General features: G+C 41.7%; 1 protein-coding gene across 4 annotated transcripts in view; it reads left to right on the top strand.

The window, feature by feature from the left end:
* The first annotated feature begins 2,157 nt into the window (after positions 1–2,157).
* The window catches only part of UBE2E3 (ubiquitin conjugating enzyme E2 E3), a 107,443-nt gene continuing 89,338 nt past the window's right edge, over positions 2,158–20,262 (top strand). Inside the window, exons 1-4 of one of the 4 annotated variants that reach the window (XM_063318112.1) lie at positions 2,507–2,529; positions 2,946–2,986; positions 3,791–3,984; positions 6,347–6,397. In XM_063318112.1, the coding sequence (XP_063174182.1) occupies positions 3,791–3,984; positions 6,347–6,397 (245 nt within the window). In that variant the 5' untranslated portion in view covers positions 2,507–2,529; positions 2,946–2,986. Of the gene's footprint in view, positions 2,338–2,496; positions 2,530–2,726; positions 2,987–3,790; positions 3,985–6,346; positions 6,398–20,262 lie in introns of those variants that run through there. The other 3 variants (XM_063318111.1, XM_063318113.1, XM_063318110.1) reach the window with 3 other exon arrangements.

The following is a 20,262-nucleotide window of genomic DNA, read 5'->3' as shown; positions in this document are numbered from 1 at the left end:
CCTCCCCATAACAGCCCTGTGAGGTAGATTGGGCAGACAGGAAGAGCCACTGGCTCAACGTCGCCCAGGAACCTCTGTGGTCGAGTGGAGATTTGTCCCTGGCTCTTTCCCATCTCCCTCCAACAGCTGAATTGCTTCCCTGCATTGGCTGTGGTTCCACTGCTGGATTATTCTTGCCCTTAGAAATATTTGCACATGGCATGAGCATTCTTCACATCAGACCCAGCCTTTAATCAATAGGGATGTTGAAGAGAGAAGGGTGCTCTTTTGCCCAATACCAGGAGCTCCAGGTCCGGGAACCTGGAGGAAGAGCAATCTGCAGGGCAAATTGGAAGAGGAGCACATGAGCTGGAACTTGGGGAAAAGTAGCCATACAATAGGCATTGTCCTCTAGCCCAGGCATTTCAAAGCCTTTTTTCAGAGAGTTGTGAACTGCATATATAAGCTTCCCAACCAACACTGATGTGCAGTCTTCCAACTACAGTAAAACCAGCAACACTGTCACCCATTTCCATTGCAGTTTCCTGCTTCTTCCCAAACATACCTTCATTTTAAATCAGGGGGAGCCTCATTCAAGGCAAGAATTCTCTTTAGCTAGGGTCAGCCTGGACTGCAATACTTGTGTTCTACCTTCTCATTTTCCTACAGAAAAGAAAAACTGGAAGGAGGGGGGAGCACTATGAATGCCATCTTGGGTTCCTCAATGAAAAGGCAGGGATGAAATCTAACAAATTAATAATATAGGAGGAACAGGCAGAAGCCTAGGAAAAGTTGTGGCAAATGAGGAGCTAATTCTGTAGGTTGAGGTATGCAGGCTCTCTTGCTCTGGCCTAGCAAACAGACCCATTCTTATTTTATTTATCAGATCTGCACACTGCAACCTTTATTGCTGATTCCTGGAGGTATACAATTTTGAATTGCTGTAGTCAAAAAAGAAGCTGAAGTTTAGTCCTGTGGCATGAGACTGTAGGAACAGCTTTTCTGAGACACTTTCCAATGAAGCTGCTGGAACCTTAGCTCGGGTTTCAATATTTTGCTTCAATTCGGGGGGCATATTTTGTGGCTGCTTGGGACAGAGATGGAAGGTATGAGAAGACAGCATTGCTTTGTGTGTGGAGAAGGGCCACACTTGACTGGGTGGAGCAGGTGTTAGGCTTTCCACCCACAATATTGTGCTGGTTGGACAAACCTGACGAGAGTTTTATTCAATAAACTTATCTTTGTATACTCCTGAACTCCCCAATCAATATCTTCCAAATCTGACACTAGCATGAAAGACATCTCACTTACAGCATTGTTCTGAAATTTTCAATTAGTTGCTTGGTTTTGTTTCATGGCACATCCCAGCAGTGCAATTGGCTAACTCTGGCCCAGCAGTGTATACAGTGGCTAGGCTGGTTTTCCAGCAGGTTGGGCAATCTACTAACCCACCTGAACTCATTTCTTTCCCCTGGATCAGATCAGATTAACAATAATCTCCATTCGTACCTTGTGGATAGATTGAGAGAGACCCAGAAACAGCTAATTCCTCCCAAATCAATTTAATTGCAACTGCAAGACAGCTGTCAACTCACAACAACAGATTCAAGATTTCGCTCTTTACTGCCACCGGCAATATCCCTATGTCTCCTCTCCCTCCCCCCACAGCTGCCACCGCTGGTTACACATGGTGAAAAAAAAAAGTGTTTGCGATGGGATAGCTGAAGAGCCTTTGCTCGGGCAAGGACCAGGGTGCAAACTTGAGATCCGTCCAAGCACATTTTGTCCACTGGGGAAAGCACGCACCCTGCAAAGGTAAAGAGAGCGCGTGCGCGCGCCCCAGCCCACAGGGGGGCGCGCTCTGTCAGGCAGTAAAGGGAGCGAGCGCCGTCCCCCTCCCTACCTCCCCCCCTCCATTTGGAACTTTGCTGACTGCAAGGTTCTGAAACCGAACGTAGCGACACACGGGGGCGGAGGCGGTAGAACGCTCGATTCTTCCTTCGTTCCATCCGGCCTATTCCTCGAGGGAGGGGAAGAGGGGGAGTACTCGATCCCGGGTCCACGTTACCCCCTGCCCCACCGCGGGAGTCGCTTGGAGGAGGGGAAAAAAGGAGGCCTCGGCAGCGCCACCCTCCGGCCGTCGAGCCTACTGCGCCTCCCCCTTTCTCACTCACTCTCCCCCCACCCCCACCCCCCCGCTCCGACTCTCAATGTTCCACACTGCCCGGCCACAGAGCGTCCTCTGCTGCTTTATTTCCCCCCCGGCTGCTTCCATCCCCTCCAAGGACATTTTATCCCCTTCCCTCCCCCCTCCATCCCTCCCCTCCGATCTAACATCGGGACAGGACGCCTGCGAAGGTAAAGGAGAAAAGGGTTAGGTGGCTGCATCAGGAGCCTGGGCGAGCATGGTGGGGGGAGGAGAGAGGAGGGGGAGCGGGGGGAGCGCAAGAGAGAGATTGGTAGAGGGAGCTTTGTTCTTGTTTTCAGCGCTCGCTGCCTGGCGGTGGTCAGGAGAGCCAGAGGAACCGGACTGAGTTCACGCCTCACTTGGTGCGCACACACCACACTGGTCGTGGTGGAAAGCTTCCTACCATAACAGCCTCTCCATACCTCCTGGCTGGGAGATCGGCTCTCCCTACAGAGCCAAGAGGAGGAAGGGAGGGGGAGGAGGAGGAGGAGGAGGAGGGGGCCGCGGGGGGGGGGGGGACGGCGACGCCGACGACAACGGCTGTATGTGTGTCTGTTTGTATGTGTGTGTGAGGGAGAGAGAGAGAGAGAGAGAGAAGGAGGGCAAAGCTTCAGTTTCTGCCCTGCTGCTGCAATTTTTGACGAGGACCATCCTTCTTTCTTTTTCGTTTTTTAATTATACAATACAAATATCCAACCGCCTCCCACCCCCAATTTCATCTTTCCTGGATTTTTTTTTAAAGAGGGGGCAGGAAAAAATATGTCGGTCTGTTTTGTAGAAACTGATCAAGACTCGGTGGCGTTGAAAGCTTTCCAGAAGGTGCAGTTTGAATTATGCTTCTTCTCTTCCTCCTCCTCCTCTTCTTCTTTCTTTCTTTCTCTTTCCCTCCACCCCCATTTCCAGCCTACTCTGTAGTGACCAAGTGTAATTCTTGCTGATGGCTGTGGTGCCAACAGAACCGGAGCTGGCTGATTTCTGACTGAGAGGAAAACATTGGAGTCTGAAATAGCAAATCCTTTCCAGCTATTTAAATACAAGGAGACAGGAGGGAGTGGGTCATTTATTGGTTTGGTTTGGGCCTCCCCATTTGTATAACAGCTCAAGTATTGTTATTGGCAATATATTGGGAGGAGGAGAATATGGTTGACTTGACCCCTTCTGCTCCAGTGTAAATATTTGCAGGGCATTTGTGAGTTTAAAAAAAAGGGGGCAATCTCCACAGCGTGTCATGAGTTATTAATGCTTACTGCTTGAACACTTCGCTAAATTTGCCTCACACCTTTAAAAAGTAGATGATTGACGTACTGTCTGAAGAATTGTGGAGCTGAGTCTGTAAAATGAATTGAAATTTGAAAACAGAATAATGTATATTTAAAAACTGAGATCCCTCCCTCCTCCTTTCCTTCCTTCCTTAAAATTGTACCCTCCATAAACAGGGTAACTGTTGCTCTTTAACATGAAACTGAAACTTTTAAAAGAATTGTTCAACCATTTAGTTGTAAGGGGTCTGGAATAATTCCACTCGGAATGATAGGGCATTGAGTGGATTGTACTCCGCTTAGTTAACTGATATTCTTTTGTCCCATTCCCTTCCTTCTGCTCCTTCCCCCAATGTTTCCCAAGATGTCCAGTGATAGACAAAGGTCAGATGATGAAAGCCCAAGTACCAGCAGTGGTAGTTCAGACGCAGATCAGAGGGACCCGCCAGCACCTGAGCCTGAGGAGCAGGAAGAAAGGAAACCTTCTGCAACACAGCAGAAGAAAAATACCAAACTCTCCAGCAAAACTACTGCTAAGCTATCTACTAGTGCTAAAAGGTAATAGCTCCAAACACCTGAAACACTGCTTCCTTTCTCTCTTTCTCTCTTTAGGGGAGAGGAAGCAGGAGAGAACCCTCTCATGATGTGAAGGCACTTATTGTAAAGGGGCAAACTTTATTCTTCGATGACAAGGCCTGTAGTAAGAGATGGCTTCAGGGTCAGAATCTAGTTACTGCAGGGCCTCTTGCTCAGATCTCCTCGGGATCGGTTCACCCAACCCATTTGCCAGGTTGAAGATGGAAGGTTGCGTAGGCAGGTTCTTCACCTGAGAACCTCACTACTATGAAAAACAGATGTGGGTTGAAAGGTATCCCAGGAAGACGGTCCTCTTGCCATCTGTTGGGCTCTGGTTTGGCCCACTTGGCCCATGTGTGAACCATCTCCTTTTTGTGCACAAGTGACACCTTGTTGATGCACGCAAGGAAGCCCACCTCTGGATTGCCACCTTTTAGCAGTTTTGTGAGGGGCGGCACCCTGAAATAATGAGAGGACCATTCCATTGGCTGCTTTTTCAGTTGACTTTTTTTGGATGCTCTGAAGGAAGAACGCTTTGCAAGTTATCTGAATTCTGTGGCTGTTGTCTCTTTTAGAGCTTCCGTGCAGGTCAACCTACTACTCTATTCGAACCTGGATGGGGTGGGTTTTTTGCATGTAAATGAAATGCAAGAAGGGCTGTTAACTTGACTGTCTCTTACCTTTGTGGTCCAACAGGCTATTGACTTTCCTTTTATCTGTGAAGTTTCAAAAACTTGAGAACCTTTGATAGGTTGCCCCTAAGTGAACAATATCAGTATCTGTATATAGCTTTCCCATAGTTTTGCTTTCAAGAAGCACATATGCTTTTAATTTTCTTTAATAGCCATCTGAGTTGGACAAACTTGAAATACCTTGAACCTTGCCTCTTTGGAGATAACTGAGTAATCCCTTTTCCTGAAGCTCTGTTTCACCTAGGAATCCACATTACATTATCCAGTAGTCTGTCTGTCAAATGGCATCAAAGAAGTGTGAAAGTGCAAGCCATTTTTGTTAAAAGAAGTAGTAGTTTCAACATTAAGTGGGCCAGTATGTTTGTGGGCAAAATGTGCTGCTACCATAACGTAGACTTTCATTAGGAATCTTGAAATGTTGCATTGTATTTTAAGCTCTGCGCACATTATTTGACAGCGATATTAGTTTTTAAAAACTCTCACTTTAAATAGTAAATTGAACAAAATTGGAAATAAAATGGCTATAGTAAATCTTTTGAAAAAAAATAGGATATTAATCTTTTTAAAAAAATAACTTCAGATGCATTTAAAGTAACTTGCAAGCTGCTCTCACAAAGTATTTGTACAATATGTTTGTTGTGGAGAAAATGACTCTGAATGTTTCCCTAATATTTTATTTGGTGTTTTGAAATTTTAGCCCCACTTTTTAGTTCCATATCTTATGTAAATTCTTGTAGAGTACAAGTCTAAAGTATCTAAACTATATCATAGTAATAAATCTTCTGTCGACAAAGCATAAATTGCCTGAACTTTTAAAACCATCAGTATTTGCCTCTCCCTAAAATATTTTGTTCTTGGGATAAATGACAGAACCTCAGTCCTTTTGATATCTTTTATTACACTGTGATGAAACTGATTAAAAAAAATTTTTTTTTTAATGCTGACATATTATAGCTTCTGTCCAGAGGCACTATCAGGGCTGAATCCATCACTGATAATATCAGTATTAGTTTTATTGGGCAGAGTCACTAGCAAATCTTCAATATAAATATTGGGAGACAGGAAAGAACAGAAGAGGGAAAACTGCATCTAAAGTTATGTGTAGATTTTGCTCTGGTCATTTGACTGCATACTTATCAAGTGGATTGAAGTGCTAAAATTCACTGTCTGAAGTAGGAAAAAAAATCTAGTCAAAAAGTGTTCTTATTTTCTATGTAATCGCTTTTGGCTGTAACTCCTTCAGTTATTGGTACAAAGTCATTCTGAAATCTGCTTATATTTCTTCTTTCCCTCCCCTTGCCGCCCTTCCTGGTCTCATTTGCATATAAGATTTTTTTTTTAAAAAAACCCTTTATAAAGAATGGCTGAAAACTACTAAGACTCACTTTTCAGAGATCTCTGAAGGGATTCCTGTCAGGCTGAGGTTTAAATGTTCTGTCTGTTTACCATAACAGTGAAAGGAAAAAGCTGTAAAGTTTCTCTGTCCTGGGATTTGGGTTGTGCCTGTGAGAACAAAGAGGAAGCAGCCATGTTAGCATTACAGAAGGCAAAACCAATCTTGCATTTAACTGCATGGTGGTAGAGGGCAGTGTAATTCCCTGATTTATTCGACTGTCTCAAATGCTTTGTGCCTGTTCTCATTTTGCCAACAGAATTCAGAAGGAGCTAGCCGAAATAACCCTGGATCCACCTCCGAACTGCAGGTATGAGGAAACCGACCGGCCAGCCTTTGGGGGTGCTGATGCAATTGGGGGTGGGGTGGGGAATGAGGTGCAGATAAAAAGTTAAGGTGATTGGAGGATTGCTCAGCGACAGAAATGTGCCGTTCTGCGATATCTGTAGATGAATATAAGATAAAGCAGGAATTGTAAGAGGCAAGAGGAACAAGTGTCATGAAATGCTTTGACGGTGTGCTTTGATTGTCAGTGGCACAGGGTAAATGTCATATTTGTTGGAAATAGTTGTCTTTGTTAACAAGTGTTGCATTGTGCATGTTTCAGCTAAATAGCAATGTGATCATAGATGTGATGTCTTAGTTTAGGACTTATGAGGTGTTGGACATTTGAGGCTTATGACAACATGAACTACCTGCATTTGGAAAAAAGACATGATTTTCCCCTCCAACTTAGTTTTGGTTTTGGTTTCAAAGAGAACTAAAATGTAATACTTGAGGATATGTTTCCTGATCAGATGATATTCTAGGATAAAATAATGTAGAAATAATGTTATGGCTTTGGAGGAGATTGTAAATAATTGTGATTATGATTATTTTGCAAAGGAGAATTCTGAGCTAGCTTAGGTGAATAATTCAGTTTTTGAGTGAAAGAGTTGTGCAGAAGTTCTTGCATGCCAGTTCGGGGATTTTTCCCCTTACTTGTTGGAAATTAGGAACAGGCTGCTTTTTGCCTTAAGAAAATTAGTAATGTGCTGCTTTAAGCAAAATTGCAATTGTTTGTGAAATATTCAGTGTTGGGTTTGGAAAATAAAGTTATTCAAGGTTGTGGCTGGTACTTGTATTGATTCTTGTTCTTAATGGATTTGTTATAAGGTACTACAGTTTGCACTGACCATTATATTGAATGCATGGCTTGTGTGAAGGAATAGTGCAGCATTTTTGTGGATGGCTGCTATTTAATTGGATTCTGGGGGAAGAACTGTCAAAGCCAAGGAGGCTTATTGTTGCTTTCCTTGTTTGTGTGTGTGTGTGTGTGTGTGTTATTTTCTTCTTAAAACAGTTCAAAAATGTAATATTTATCATTTTTTTAAAAATAACTGAGGAAAAAGTCCTTTAGCTTTTGTGCTACCGGTCAAATGTCATTTGGAAGCTTGTGCAGCAACAAGTGAAACTTGAACACTCGCAGGCTTTTGATGCAGTTGTCGATCACTTCAGAGCCATAATCTGGCACACACTTCTTAGTTTCAAGCAGTGAAAGAAGATGTCATAGACGTACCGTAAAGAAAATGAGCTATGAGGGTAGGCCTCCCAGATTCTGATTGTACCTTGGCCTTGGACCACGGGGAGATTTGGGCTAGACACCTGGACAATCTCTGCACCTGGAGAAGGAGGAATAATGACATACCTATAATCCTGTGTTTTCTCAAGGATTACTGCAACATCCCAGGCTTCAACTGAAAAACTGTCTTTGTGTTTTGTAAAATCTTAGCCGCACCTTCTTTTGACCATTTCTGTTGTCTTATTCCCCACTTGCTGCCCTTTGGAATTACTTTTCCTCTTTGAAATGCCTCTTGGCTATCATGGGTGAGTGAGGGGGTGGTGGGAATGACCAGCTAGGATAGGCTGATAATTTTTAAAATTATTGCAAACACTAAATGAGAGCGTTTATGGATAATACTATCTAAATCTGGCTATGAGTGGTATTTTGCCTCAGGGACACCTTTTTTTGGTTCTGTAGTGATATCCAGGAGAATAGATTAGTAATGCTTATTCTCCTCTGCAGCGCCACAGACCCTTTGGCATAGGCAGGTGAACTTTGCAGCGTAATAAAACTCCATGGAGGGAGAGCACCAGTTTTCTTTTTTCTTTCCCCCAAAGGAAAAGGAGTAGAAGAAGGGGAAAAGAATGCTAAAAGAAGAATCAGTAGCAGACCTTCTTTTTGAAAATTATTTTCTCTTCTTCCCTTCCTTCTGCTTCCACAGAATCAGTTCTTTTTGGTTTTGCTGATCTTTTTGTTCATTCGTTTTTCGTGATTCTTCAAGCTCTGGGTCCTTTCTCTGGTACAGGGGCCTCAGAGAAGGGGTCAGCTGGACTAGACTTTGCAGATGGCTTGGTGCAGAGAGAGGCAGCAGAATGGTGGGAACAACCCTTCCTTTCCCCGAGGCAGAGCCTCTTGCGAGCAGGAGTCAGGGCTAGCACCAGATCACATCCAGGCCTGAAATGTATGGTGAGCCAAGAGTGGCGAATATACCTCTGCTTTAATAAGGTTGCTATTTTCACTCGAGGAGGTTGTGAGTAGCATGAAAGAATTCTTTGTGTGAGTCTTCCAGGATAAGTAGGCCAGTTAATGGTGCCTTGCCTGAGAGCTCCCCCCTGTTGCAGCTGGCACAGGGAATTCCCCTCGCTGAATTCCTGGTGACGTGGATGGAGCTCAGGATGGGCTTTCCTAATTATTTTTTTTAAGTCACTCCAGTTTTGGAATCAGACATAAAGCTTCTTGATAAAATAAGGTCTTAAGATTGCTTGTCAAGGCTTATGGAAAAAGAAGACCTAAATACTTTTAATATTCAGATTTATCCCCCATCATTCTTGGGAGAGAACACTATCTCTGCCCCAAATACCTTTATTCAGAAGTGCTCCGTTTTCAGGAGGCAATTTGATTCTTCTGTCATACAATCAGTTTGGCAAGATGCGTATTGCTCTCTGCTTGCATGGTGAGAGAAAATGAAGAGGAGTGAGTCTGCTATAAAAATGGTATTTTTCTGTGAGTGCTGCTGCTGCTGCTTTTGTTAAGGAATGCCATCACTTTCCTGTATATTTGGTCTTGTGGTTAAGGCACTGGGCTAGAAACCAGGAGACTGAGAGTTCTAGTCTTAGGCATGAAAGCCGGCTGGGTGACCTTGGGCCAGTCCCTCTCTCTCAGCCCAGCCCACCTCACAGGGTGGTTGCTGTGGGGAAAATAGGGGGAGGAAGGAGGAAGGGGGAGGAATTATTGTAAAAAATAATTAAGGTGGGATAAAAATAAAATAAAATAAATATTAGAACTTGGTATAACTTCAGCAGGGCTTCTAACATCCATTTCAAAATTTGCTTTTCGTCTTCAGAAACTGGTTCCCAAGTATATGTGCTTTTGATCATGTTTGTGGCCACCGCAGGGTGTGCGGGGTTGATGGGGTTTTGTGTTGTGGATTTTAATAATATAAGCTGCCCAGAGTCACTGTGTGAGTTGGGTGGCCATATAAATTTGTTTAATAAATATATAAGTAAATAGCCTTTTTTTTTTTTACTTACAAAAACTGAATTCAGCAACTGGAAGGAATTGTACCCTGGGCTGTATTTTGGCAAATGTCACAATCTATATGTGTGAATGGCTTATGCAAATTAAACAGCATTTTGCAGTTGGAAGTATAGTATATGGGGTTCTAATAGTCATTGTTAACAACACAAAGGTAAATGTGCCCTTTAATTGAGTTCAATTATTACATGAACACATCCCTGCAATTTCTGGGGGGCAATAATAGCAGAGTGATGTGCTCTAGCTGTCTTCCGGGATCTTTACTTTTTTCACTTCTTCACTCAGTCTACAGTTCTGGGATTTCTTGGTGCCCTCCTGTCCAGATAGGCATGACCCAGCTTAGCTTCTAAGTCCAGAGAAGGTCTGTTGCCACCTGCTGAGACATAACCGCACCAAAGTTCCTTACATCCAAACAGAGAGTCCTTAAAGCAATAAGGACAGACTGTGATCATTGTTGTTGTTTTATGGTAGGGATCTGAGAATAGAGATTCCCCTAAGACCTCTTTGTTGAGTTAATATCCAAGGTGACATTTGAACCTGGAACACCGTTGCTTCTAGTAGCTAAGATTCCTTACTGTTGCAGAGCAGGGTGTAGTAGGCTCAGGGTGATCAGATTTTGCAAGTTCTGTGTTGGTGAATTGGGCAAAAGGTTACGTTTGACTTACAGTTGCTTGTAGAGTCGCTGTTTCCTCTTTTCTGCCTTTGTAGTAGTATCTGTTACATGCCTACCCCAAATGTAGAGCAATAGGAGGAGAGTGTCATTTGTCATGCTCTCTCTTGTAGTTTGCATGATCATGGTTTTGCACCATGACCACACACTATTTTCAGGGGTCTGTTGCTGTATGTGTATAGAACACCAGGATTTTCAATTGTCCACAATTTTACCTAATCCAATCCATTTGCAAGATGGGTTTGCAACATGTGGCCCTCCAGATTTTGTTGAACTACAACTTCCAGCATTGGTCATGCTGGCAGGGACTGCTAGGAATTGATGTTTAACAACATCTAAAAAGCCTCAGCTTCCCTACTCTTCCAAATGAGTTGTAAGTAGGGCTTCAGTCAATTTTCCAAGAGTATACTAGGGTTAGAATTGTAATAAGAGAATAAAGATTTGCCTTGTTCTTTCCTGAGGAAAAGAAGGGGGGGACCAGTCTGTCTCAACTACTTAAACTAGCCTTTCCCAGTTGGTGCCAGCAAATGTCTTATATTAGAGAAGAGTATGGGAGTTGTAGTCCAGCTTGCCTTAATTAAGAAAGACAGGTTTAAAGCCTTAGCATTTTAGGGTGATAGAGATTCAGCAAAGATAGGAGCTTCCCAAAGTGATTTTTCATTGTCCGAGTGAAACAGAATCACAAATGGTAAAAGGAAACTTGGCTCCTTCTAGTGCCAGAATGATACTAATGTGCAAAGGAAATGATTGAATTACTTTAGGGTTGCTGTGCGTTATTTTGTTTGTATGTATAATTAGGGAGCCACTCTGCTAAATGTAATTGGGGATAATTTACCGTGCAGCAAACGTTAGCTTTCCTCATTGACTATGAGTATTGCAAACATCATTGCTTGCTCCTTAATACAATTACATTTAACACTCTTTAACTGATGAATGTGAATATTTTGCAGTTTGCTGACAGTTTGGATTGCCTTTTTTTTTATTTGTTGTCATTGTGGGAGCTAACTTGTCCTAATCCAGCAACATTTCTGCTAGATTTCAATTTTCATGTCATCATTTGAGCTTCTGTTTTGCTCACATTCACACTTCACCTTCTCATGTAAGAATTGCTTATCTTTCACCCATTTTGCTGCATTTACATTTCACACTTAGAAGGGTCTACTTGCTATTTTTATTTTAATTACACCTATGAGGCTGTGATTTTTTTAAGTGAAAAGTTGAGTGTGATACAGCACATTTGGAAAAAGGTGCAGCATGCGGATCATGCATTTGATGCTGTGGGGTGACGTCGTTCTTGTCCTGCCTGAGCAGTACCACTAGAGCAGATGGGGAACTCCATTTTCATCTTACTCCATACTTACTGCAGGCATGGAGTCCCAGCTTTCAAACATGGTTAGGTTGACCTGTACCGACTCAGAATTATAACAAAATCATTGGCAATAAAACCGAACAAAAAGCAGTTGGAAGGCAAAGTGATTTAAAAAGCACCATAGGAATATCCAGCAGAGATATCAGTGATCAGCAAAGGAAAAAGCGGTCAGTTTTAAATGTCCTCAGAGAAAGGACTCGGTGCACCACCAGTTTAAGTTGCTTGGCCTTGGAAAGATATGCCATTGGCTACATTCCAGAAGGTGACTGAATCCAAGACGGGATTTATAATTTAATTTAAAGTCAACATAATTTAATATGATTACCTCCCCCTGTATACTTCATAATTTCCACTTCTTTCATATTACAACTATAAGTCAGCTTTAGAGGAGTTCCAGAATCCTCAGTTCAGACTTCGTGTACTCCTGCAGTACAGGAGATCAGCCTGTGGGAGAACATTTCGGAGTATCACTATGCAGGATGTGCTTTTCCCTAGCTGAATCTCAGATGGTAGGGACCACTGAAGAAGAGACTGCACTGATATGAACAGAAAGCTTCCAGGTACTTCGGCTGCGAGTTGTGAAGAGCTTTAGGTGTTCGTTGTGGCATGCCTGCGGGCCAGGATGGTTGGCAGAGCTTTGTATAAGCATCGTGATGTCATCTTCATGCTGCAATGTTTTGGATCAATTTCAGTTCCTTAAAGTGCTTTCAGACACCATATCGTATAAAACGCATTACGTATGGCAGTCGGCTATAGAGATGGGGTAGTGTTGAGCTGACACATCCACACAAGCTAGCTGAAAGCATTTTGAGTCGCCCTCTGCTCCATTGATAAATAAGGATCGGCTAATATCTGTGAATTTCATCCTTCAGGGAGATGATTGCAACCCCATCCTGCCCACTGTGTTCACTACTCTCCTGCTTACCGGTTTTCTCTTTATATAGGCTTTAGATGTGTGGAGGGGGAGAGTACCTGAGTATCAGCAGGACCATACCACTAGGCTTGTCACAATGATGCAGTTAGAGTCATACCACAAGCTCTGCCCTTTTCATACAGGTGTGAAACGTTAAGATGCAGGTGTAAAGCAGCAGGGCTTTCACTGCAAAACTGCTTTCATTCTTTCCCCTCCCATCCCTGTTGGTAGAACAGATTCTAATAGATTAGATTCATAGCATGCATCTTTCAGGCATGTGTGCAAAAATAATTTTTTGGACTTTCCTTTGTCCATCTCGTTTTTGATCTCCAAGACCATGCTCTTTTAGAAATATTAGCCCACTACTTCCATAAACAAGGAATGGATTTAAATCAAACAAGGGCTTCTCTTGTCAAATAAGTGTAGGTAAATCACACAGTCCGGGAATTACAGTGGAATCTTCTTGCAATTTATAACTCTTATTGTTTATTATTTCTGCTGATCATTTACTAGATGTATTGATGTCATTATGTGGTCACTTTGATGTACAGTATTTCATATTAGAATATGAAGAGTGGGATAGAAACAATAATAGTAATATTTTTGCTACTAAAAGTATTACTACAGAGAACTATAATGGGAGTTCCCATCCTTTCAGTAGTAAAGGGTACAATGAGTGATTAAATCCTATAGCAAATCTAAATATTAATTTAGCTCAGTTAGTACAGTGACTATTTCATGTATTTAGAGTATGCTTATTTATATCCAGTCCTTCCACAGGAGTTTTAGGATAGCCATGTGGATGAGTTCAAGTGTGAAGGGTATGGAACTGATGCTGAAAGGTTGTGGATGGAGGTAGTAAGAATTTCCTAGCTACTAGAACAGTGTTGCCAGCTTTGTTATTTGAATTCAGGCATGTGTTCTTAATAAAAAGAAACAGCAGTAGATATTTAGCACTGAAGAGACAGGATGGATGAATGTATGGATAGATAGATAGTACAATGGTACACCCAGAAGGTAAATATGTGTTGGGTTGAAGCTTTGGAACCATTGTTACCAATTGTTGCTTAAATAATGGATCCATTCTGTCTCTCTCAGAATTCTGTCTTCTCTGTCTTTCTTTTTCAACTGAGACTTTGGATAAAGTCTGTGAAATGTTGAAAAGTAGTTTTGAATGGAATAGCGTAAGGATGGTTTTGCTGGATTAAACAAAAGACCACTCCTTCCCCTGCCCAAGAATGGTCAACTAGAGCAGTAGTTTTCAGACTTTTTTTCAGGCTGCAGAAACTGTTAAAACAGTTTTTAACTAACATCTAGGGGGGTGGCTAGCTCCCTAGAAGGACCCTATTTTACTTGCAGATTTATAGAGAACTTTTAGCCATCAGGTTTTTCTTATCATATTTATTTTATTGTGTATCTTTATTGTATAGTTTTATATTGTACTGTTTTAATCCTGTATTATTGTAAACCTCCCAGAGTCCCTCCTTGGGGGGGGGGGGAGATGGGCGGTTATAAATTTAATAAAGCAAAAATCCCAGAACCCCTAATCAAGAGGCAAAGCACTAATGTTAGAAAGCTAGCAATTAAAAAACGAACGAACAGTAAGCTGTTCATTGGAAATGCAAAATTAACATTCCAACGTACAAAAAAACCTCACTTGAATTTCACAATTTTCTGATAGGTTAATGTTTTAACTAAACAAATCTGTGTTCGGTGACTGGGATATAGTTGCTTTTCCTTGGATAAAAGTTCAATATTTCAGGCAATTGATGTTTTTGTTGCTGCATATAAAGAGAAGGTTCTGTTGCAAAGATAGGTTGTTGCAAACCGTGTGACATCTTTCAATGCTTGACTGCCAGTGTCAGAATATTTTTTAAAAACTTTTATCCAGAAATTCATTAAATTCTACCTGAAAAAATGTTGTTTCTAATATAAAATCAGGCAAATTTCTCTCAACGGAAGTGTCTATGACAACGCCGGCTCCAAGGCTTAGAAACGGAGATGAGCACCGCCCCCTAGAGTCGGATTCGACTGGACTTTACGTCAAGGGAAACCTTTACCTTTACCTTTAGCCCGTTAGAAACAGCAATACCAGTAGCAGTGGAATTTGTTTTGCTGTTTTTCATATTTTTTGGTAGTTTGCTATAGTACTAGTTCGTAGCCAATCAGGCTTACCTTGAAAAAGTCCACATTACATGCAAATTCATTAGGCCTGGACTTCTGGGAAAGAAATGGTGGACTGAAGACGACACCACGAAAAGTAGAGCCAGCAATGACAGCAGAATGAAGAGCTGGTGAGTAGACCAGCTCTTCCATACTTACTCTCTGGAGAAGGAGAGGACCCGAGATCACCCACAAGTGCTTCAAACAGTTGCTCCTCATGAGGAGACTGAAAGACAGTGGTCTCTGTGGGTTCAAAGCTCTGGGAGACGAGGGGATAGCCATCTTACTCAAACTGCACTCAGAGCCTTTAACACAGGGTTCACATACTTCCTTTTCTAATCACTTTCAGAATTACTTGTTAACTGCTTTTCAGCTATTAGGAACCTTTGGATTGACAAGTTGTACAGCACCTGGTGAGTTTCCTTCAATTCTTTGCGAAATAAATTTTAAATACAAGTTTAGGTAAAGGTAAAGGTTTCCCTCGACGTAAAGTCCAGTCGTGTCCGACTCTAGGGGGCGGTGCTCATCTCCGTTTCTAAGCCTTGGAGCCGGCGTTGTCATAGACACTTCCGGGTCATGTGGCCAGCATGACGACTCGGAACGCCGTTACCTTCCCGCCGAAGCGGTACCTATTGATCTACTCACATTTGCATGTTTTCGAACTGCTAGGTGAGCAGGAGCTGGGACGAGCAACAGGAGCTCATCCTGCTGCGCGGTTTCAAACCGCCGACCTTCCAATTGGCAGCTCAGCGGTTTAACCCGCAGCGCCACCACGTCCCAAAATACAAGTTTAAGGAATTAAAAAAGGGTGGGTTTTTTGGGGGGAATAAAGAGCAAAAGGGTGATTAAAACTTTGATTTTAGAAAGTTACAAACAAACTAAGGGTCCAGATACATTTGAAATAGGATTATGGAATTAATTATAAAGAATGCTTCCTGTGGGAAAATGCTTTTTTTGAATTCTTTAAAAAAAATAAGACCTTAAATATTGGACACTAGATGGAACTAGAAGGAACTGAAGATTAGAATTAAAGGAGAAGAATACTTAAATTCGATTTACAAATACAGAATGAAGCAAAGTATTTTAACATATTGAAGGATATTTTTGAACAATGGACCCAGAGGTTAATTTGAAGAGTGTCTGCCTCTATAGGCTGTGTTTAAAAGATGTTAGGACAAGATTGAGACTGATTTAAAAGTGGATTTCAAAATGACAGACTACAAGAATGACATGGAAAAAGATGCTACACTGGACATACAAAAGAAACTGGCTGATGTCCTAATAATTAAAAGGGATATACAAATAAATCAAGAGAGTGACCTGGATAATTTTCATATATTGGATTTACCAAGGAGGCTTGTTAAAGCTTTGAAGACTTTTGTGAGAAGGGACAAAACTGAAAAGAAACCAAGTTCTAAGACATTATTTGAAGGGATAAAAGATCAAGATTGTTAGAAGTTAAAGGAATGAATATAAAGTTGGTTTATTTGATCAAGGTTAAATAGATATGTTATTACTTCTGGTAACTCTTAATGGACTTTCACTGACATCAGGACTGAAATGACGAGGGTTTATGGATTTGTTTATAGATAAGAGATGGGATATGGGAAGAAGAGATCATTTGTTGTATTTTAAGAGGAGGTGATAAGTTACTAAAATTGTTTATACTTGTTGTGATGAAGGTGGGAAGTCACTTTATATATTTATTTTCTTTTTCTTTACTATATTTTTTTTCTTTTCTATTTTTCCTTCTTTCACCTATTTTTTCTTTTTCTTTTAGTTTTTATTTTGATTGTTGTAATTGTAATTTTTAATAAAATTACTATAAAATGCATTAGGCCTAATTAAAAAAACAAATGAAATAATATGCATGCAGTATACTGAAGGCCATAAATAGATGATAGATCGATAGATACGATGCGTATTGATGACATGGATTTTTTCCATTGTGAATGCCTGGCTGAAGTCCCTGAACCACCATCTTCCTCCTGCCTGCCTTTGCAAATATGACTCACATGTATGTTTACTCTGGAGGAAGTCCCAAAAGGATTTAAAGCACAAGGGCATTACAGTTGAGCAGTGCAGTGCTAAGTTTCTTTATTAATTCTCACACAGCTCAGTGGAGCTTATGTAGATGTGCATAGGAGGCTATCTTTAAGAAGCTCTCTTTGGGGACATGCGTATGCATGCATTCAAATATTGTCTGCAACACAGAAAGGGAATAGTTTGGAACAGGTTCAGAGTTAGAAATACTTGTTGAAGTTTGGAGGCAGGTTTGGCTCCTGTGAACCTGGGAAGAAAGAGTAGCCAATCACCTCTTGAATTGGACTACTTTTAAACTGGTGTCTACAAGCCAGGGAAGAGTAGAGTCAAGGTGGGAGTGGATGGCTTGGTGCATTCAAATTTTTCCCCCCTCTTAGTTCCTTGCAGAGAGTCCATTCAAATCCTTGCAGAATCCTAGAGTTCTGTGGAACCCAGTTTTTAAAAAACACAAAGCAGAGGTCTTTGGAGATACATCAGTTGGACAAGGTAAAGATAGCAGTGGCTTGTTTATCTTCAGCCTCAAGTATATTTCTTCTTCCTTAATACATTCTTCCTTAATACAATCAGATTCTTCCCGTTAGTTAGGTTTTATGGATTTTAGTATATTTTAATTTGTGTTTTCCTGTTTTGGTTTTGTTTATAAAGAGATTGTTGAATTTAGCAAAATTAGACCTAGAATGCTGTTTTTGTGGATGGTTGGTGAAAATTAATATAGAAGCAATATGGGAAAAATCAACTATATGGAGGGAAAATCTTGGCTATCTTAAGGTGTTAGTTGACTAACAAGTTGCAATATTTCAATTTTCCTATTTAGCATCTATATTGTGTTTATTGTCTATGAGAACATCTTTATCACCTTTTCATCAAGGACTGTGGGAGTGGAATGACTAACATGCCCCATCTTTCCTGACTTTTCCCACAGAACAACCCTATGAAATTAGGCTGGGAAATAGCGCTCACTTAGTAAGCTTCACGGCTGATGGAGAATTTAAACTTGAGTTTCCTCAGCTGTAGTTCAATATGACAATGTAGCTAATGTTTTTAGTGAAACATTGTTTGTATCCAAGCTGTTAAGATTTCTTAGTTTCCAATCTCTCTATGCACAAAATGACTATTATTTGTAAGCTATACCTTGAAAATTGATTGTCACAGCTGTTGTCCTGTTCAAGGCTGAGCATGCATGCAGCTTTGAGTTTCAAGAAGTTCACTTTGGTTTGCAAGCAATTATAGGCAACAGCAGGGAGAGGACCAGTGCATGCAAGTGCATGCATGTACCAGCATAGGTGTGTGCAAGTGCATGCAAGGCCAGCACTGCTTACAAAGGAGTAAGAGCTTGCCTGAGAGTTAAAGCCAAATCAGTATTTAAGAGTGTAGTCCAGAAACAGTCCAGCAGTTCAGGTGCTACAGAAGAGTAGCCAGCTGGTGTTGGGTCAAAGAGCCAAGGTTCAGGTAGCATATGGGATTCAGAGACATGAAAGGATGGAGTTGAGGTTGGAGCAGCTGCTCCTATGGAGAGTCAGCCTATAGCAGTAGCTCTGACATTGGTCAGTCGCTGGAGGAGGTCTAATTAAGGCCACTGCCTCTTTCGTTTCTTGAGGAACCAAGCGTGGTGTGTCTGCTTAGCTCTTCAGAGTTTGTTGTGTGTTCTCAGGCCGAGTGTTCCTTGGAATCAAGGCCTCTATCATCTAACTCATTCTGCATCTGTTCTGGATGATTGCTGGCAGAGTCTGAGTGCTAGATTGCTTCCTGGTTCCTGAGGCTGACATTCATTGAGAGCAGGCTTCTCCACATCCAAGTCATCTGTCTCAGTGGAGACCATGACAGTTGTGAAGATTTAATAGAACAGACACACCAAATTGGGAATTTGCAGGTGGGCTCATATATTTTTCTACAGCTTTGCATTTAAGACTTGGAGGGCTTTCCAAGTCAATTGCCCCATACTGATGTGTGAATCTAAACTGCATTCAGGGAATGATAATTTCAGAGAAAATAAATGTAACTAATGCAGAGCAGTATCTTGTTAATGAGAGTTCCAGTCTAATCTCTGTGGAGGGTGTAGTTCTTCAATGTTTGCAAAATCTCAGTCTCTGAATTCACAGTAGCTCTGTTCAGGTGTTATAGAAACTGGAGGGTTTGCCAAGTGTGTGCTTTATTTAAGTCCTGTTCCCTGCCAGTGTTACGCAATCATGTCTTTCTCCTTAAGATGTCTGTGCATTCAGCTTGAGTATCTTGGCTGGGACAGAAGCCAGTGCACGTCTGAAGATTTGCTAGTAATATCGCTGGATCTTAGGGAAGCATCTGGATATCACAGTGGCGTAGTGATTCAAATTTGGGGCAGAAATAACAGAATGGAGCAGTGTTTTGTGACTCGACTACTCTTCAAATGTCCAAAAGAAATTAGGGATTGATTCACTCTTCTGATGGAATGTGAAAACAGTTCTGTGAATTCAGCTGTTCTAATTCTGCAACAGGAAGACCTTGTTTTTCTGCCAGATAATGTTACAGGTGTTAGGATTTGGTTCTATTCCATACCAGGTATTCTTCTGATAACTTTATTTCATTGCAATAACAGCTGTGGTACTTCTTGTTAAGGCTTTGTACCAAGTGGGCAATTACACTCTCTTCCCACTAGATGTATAGCAGACTCAGGAAGGTTAGAACAGTAGATTGCAGAGAATTGGGAAGCCATGCACACAAGAAGTTCTCTGTCTAATAGAACCCAGGACTCCTGCCCTCTGGCTATGTTAGTTGCCAGGTTTAAACGATGGACCTATTCCTCCTGCCTTTTTGAGTCAATGGCCATGTGGTTGCCTGGCCTGGAAAGCCTTCTGTCTCTTGTTCTGTCTTTCTCTAGCATGAGAATCAGAGGTTCCCATTTCATCAGCTTCATCTTTTACAATTAAATATCAGGATACCTTATTCTGGAAGCTCCCAACTGTCTACCTCAGAAGTGGAGAGCTCTCCTTTGTTGGAAATGTTGAAGCAAAGCTGTTGGCCATTTCTTAGGTATGCAGTTGTTGCATCTTGCATTGCAGTTTTTTTCAGGAGCTGGTTGAGATGACCTTGAGGGTCTGTTCTATGATTCTGTGAAATGTTATGTGAAGTCAACACACCTAACTCTCTTTGTGTTGAAAAAAGGTGAAAGGTCCCCTGTGCAAGCACTGAGTCTTGTCTGACCCTTTGGGGGGATGCTGCTTTCACAATGTTTTCTTGGCAGACTATAGTGGGGTGGTTTGCCATTGCCTTCCCCAGTCGTAATTACCTTTCCCCCAGCAAGCTGGGGGCTCATTTTACCGACCTCAGAAGGGTGAAAGGCTGAGTCGACCTGAGCCGGCTTCCTGAGAATCCAGCTTCCGCTGGGATCGAACTCAGATCATAGGCAGAGTTTCAGATGCAATACTGCTGCCTACCACTCTTTGTGTTAGGTGAGAGATTTTGAT

Source organism: Candoia aspera, chromosome 1, assembly GCF_035149785.1.
Source record: "Candoia aspera isolate rCanAsp1 chromosome 1, rCanAsp1.hap2, whole genome shotgun sequence".
Classification (NCBI taxonomy): Eukaryota; Metazoa; Chordata; class Lepidosauria; order Squamata; family Boidae; genus Candoia; species Candoia aspera.
Note: the sequence above shows the minus strand (reverse complement) of the source record. Positions and strands in the feature narration are given on the sequence as shown.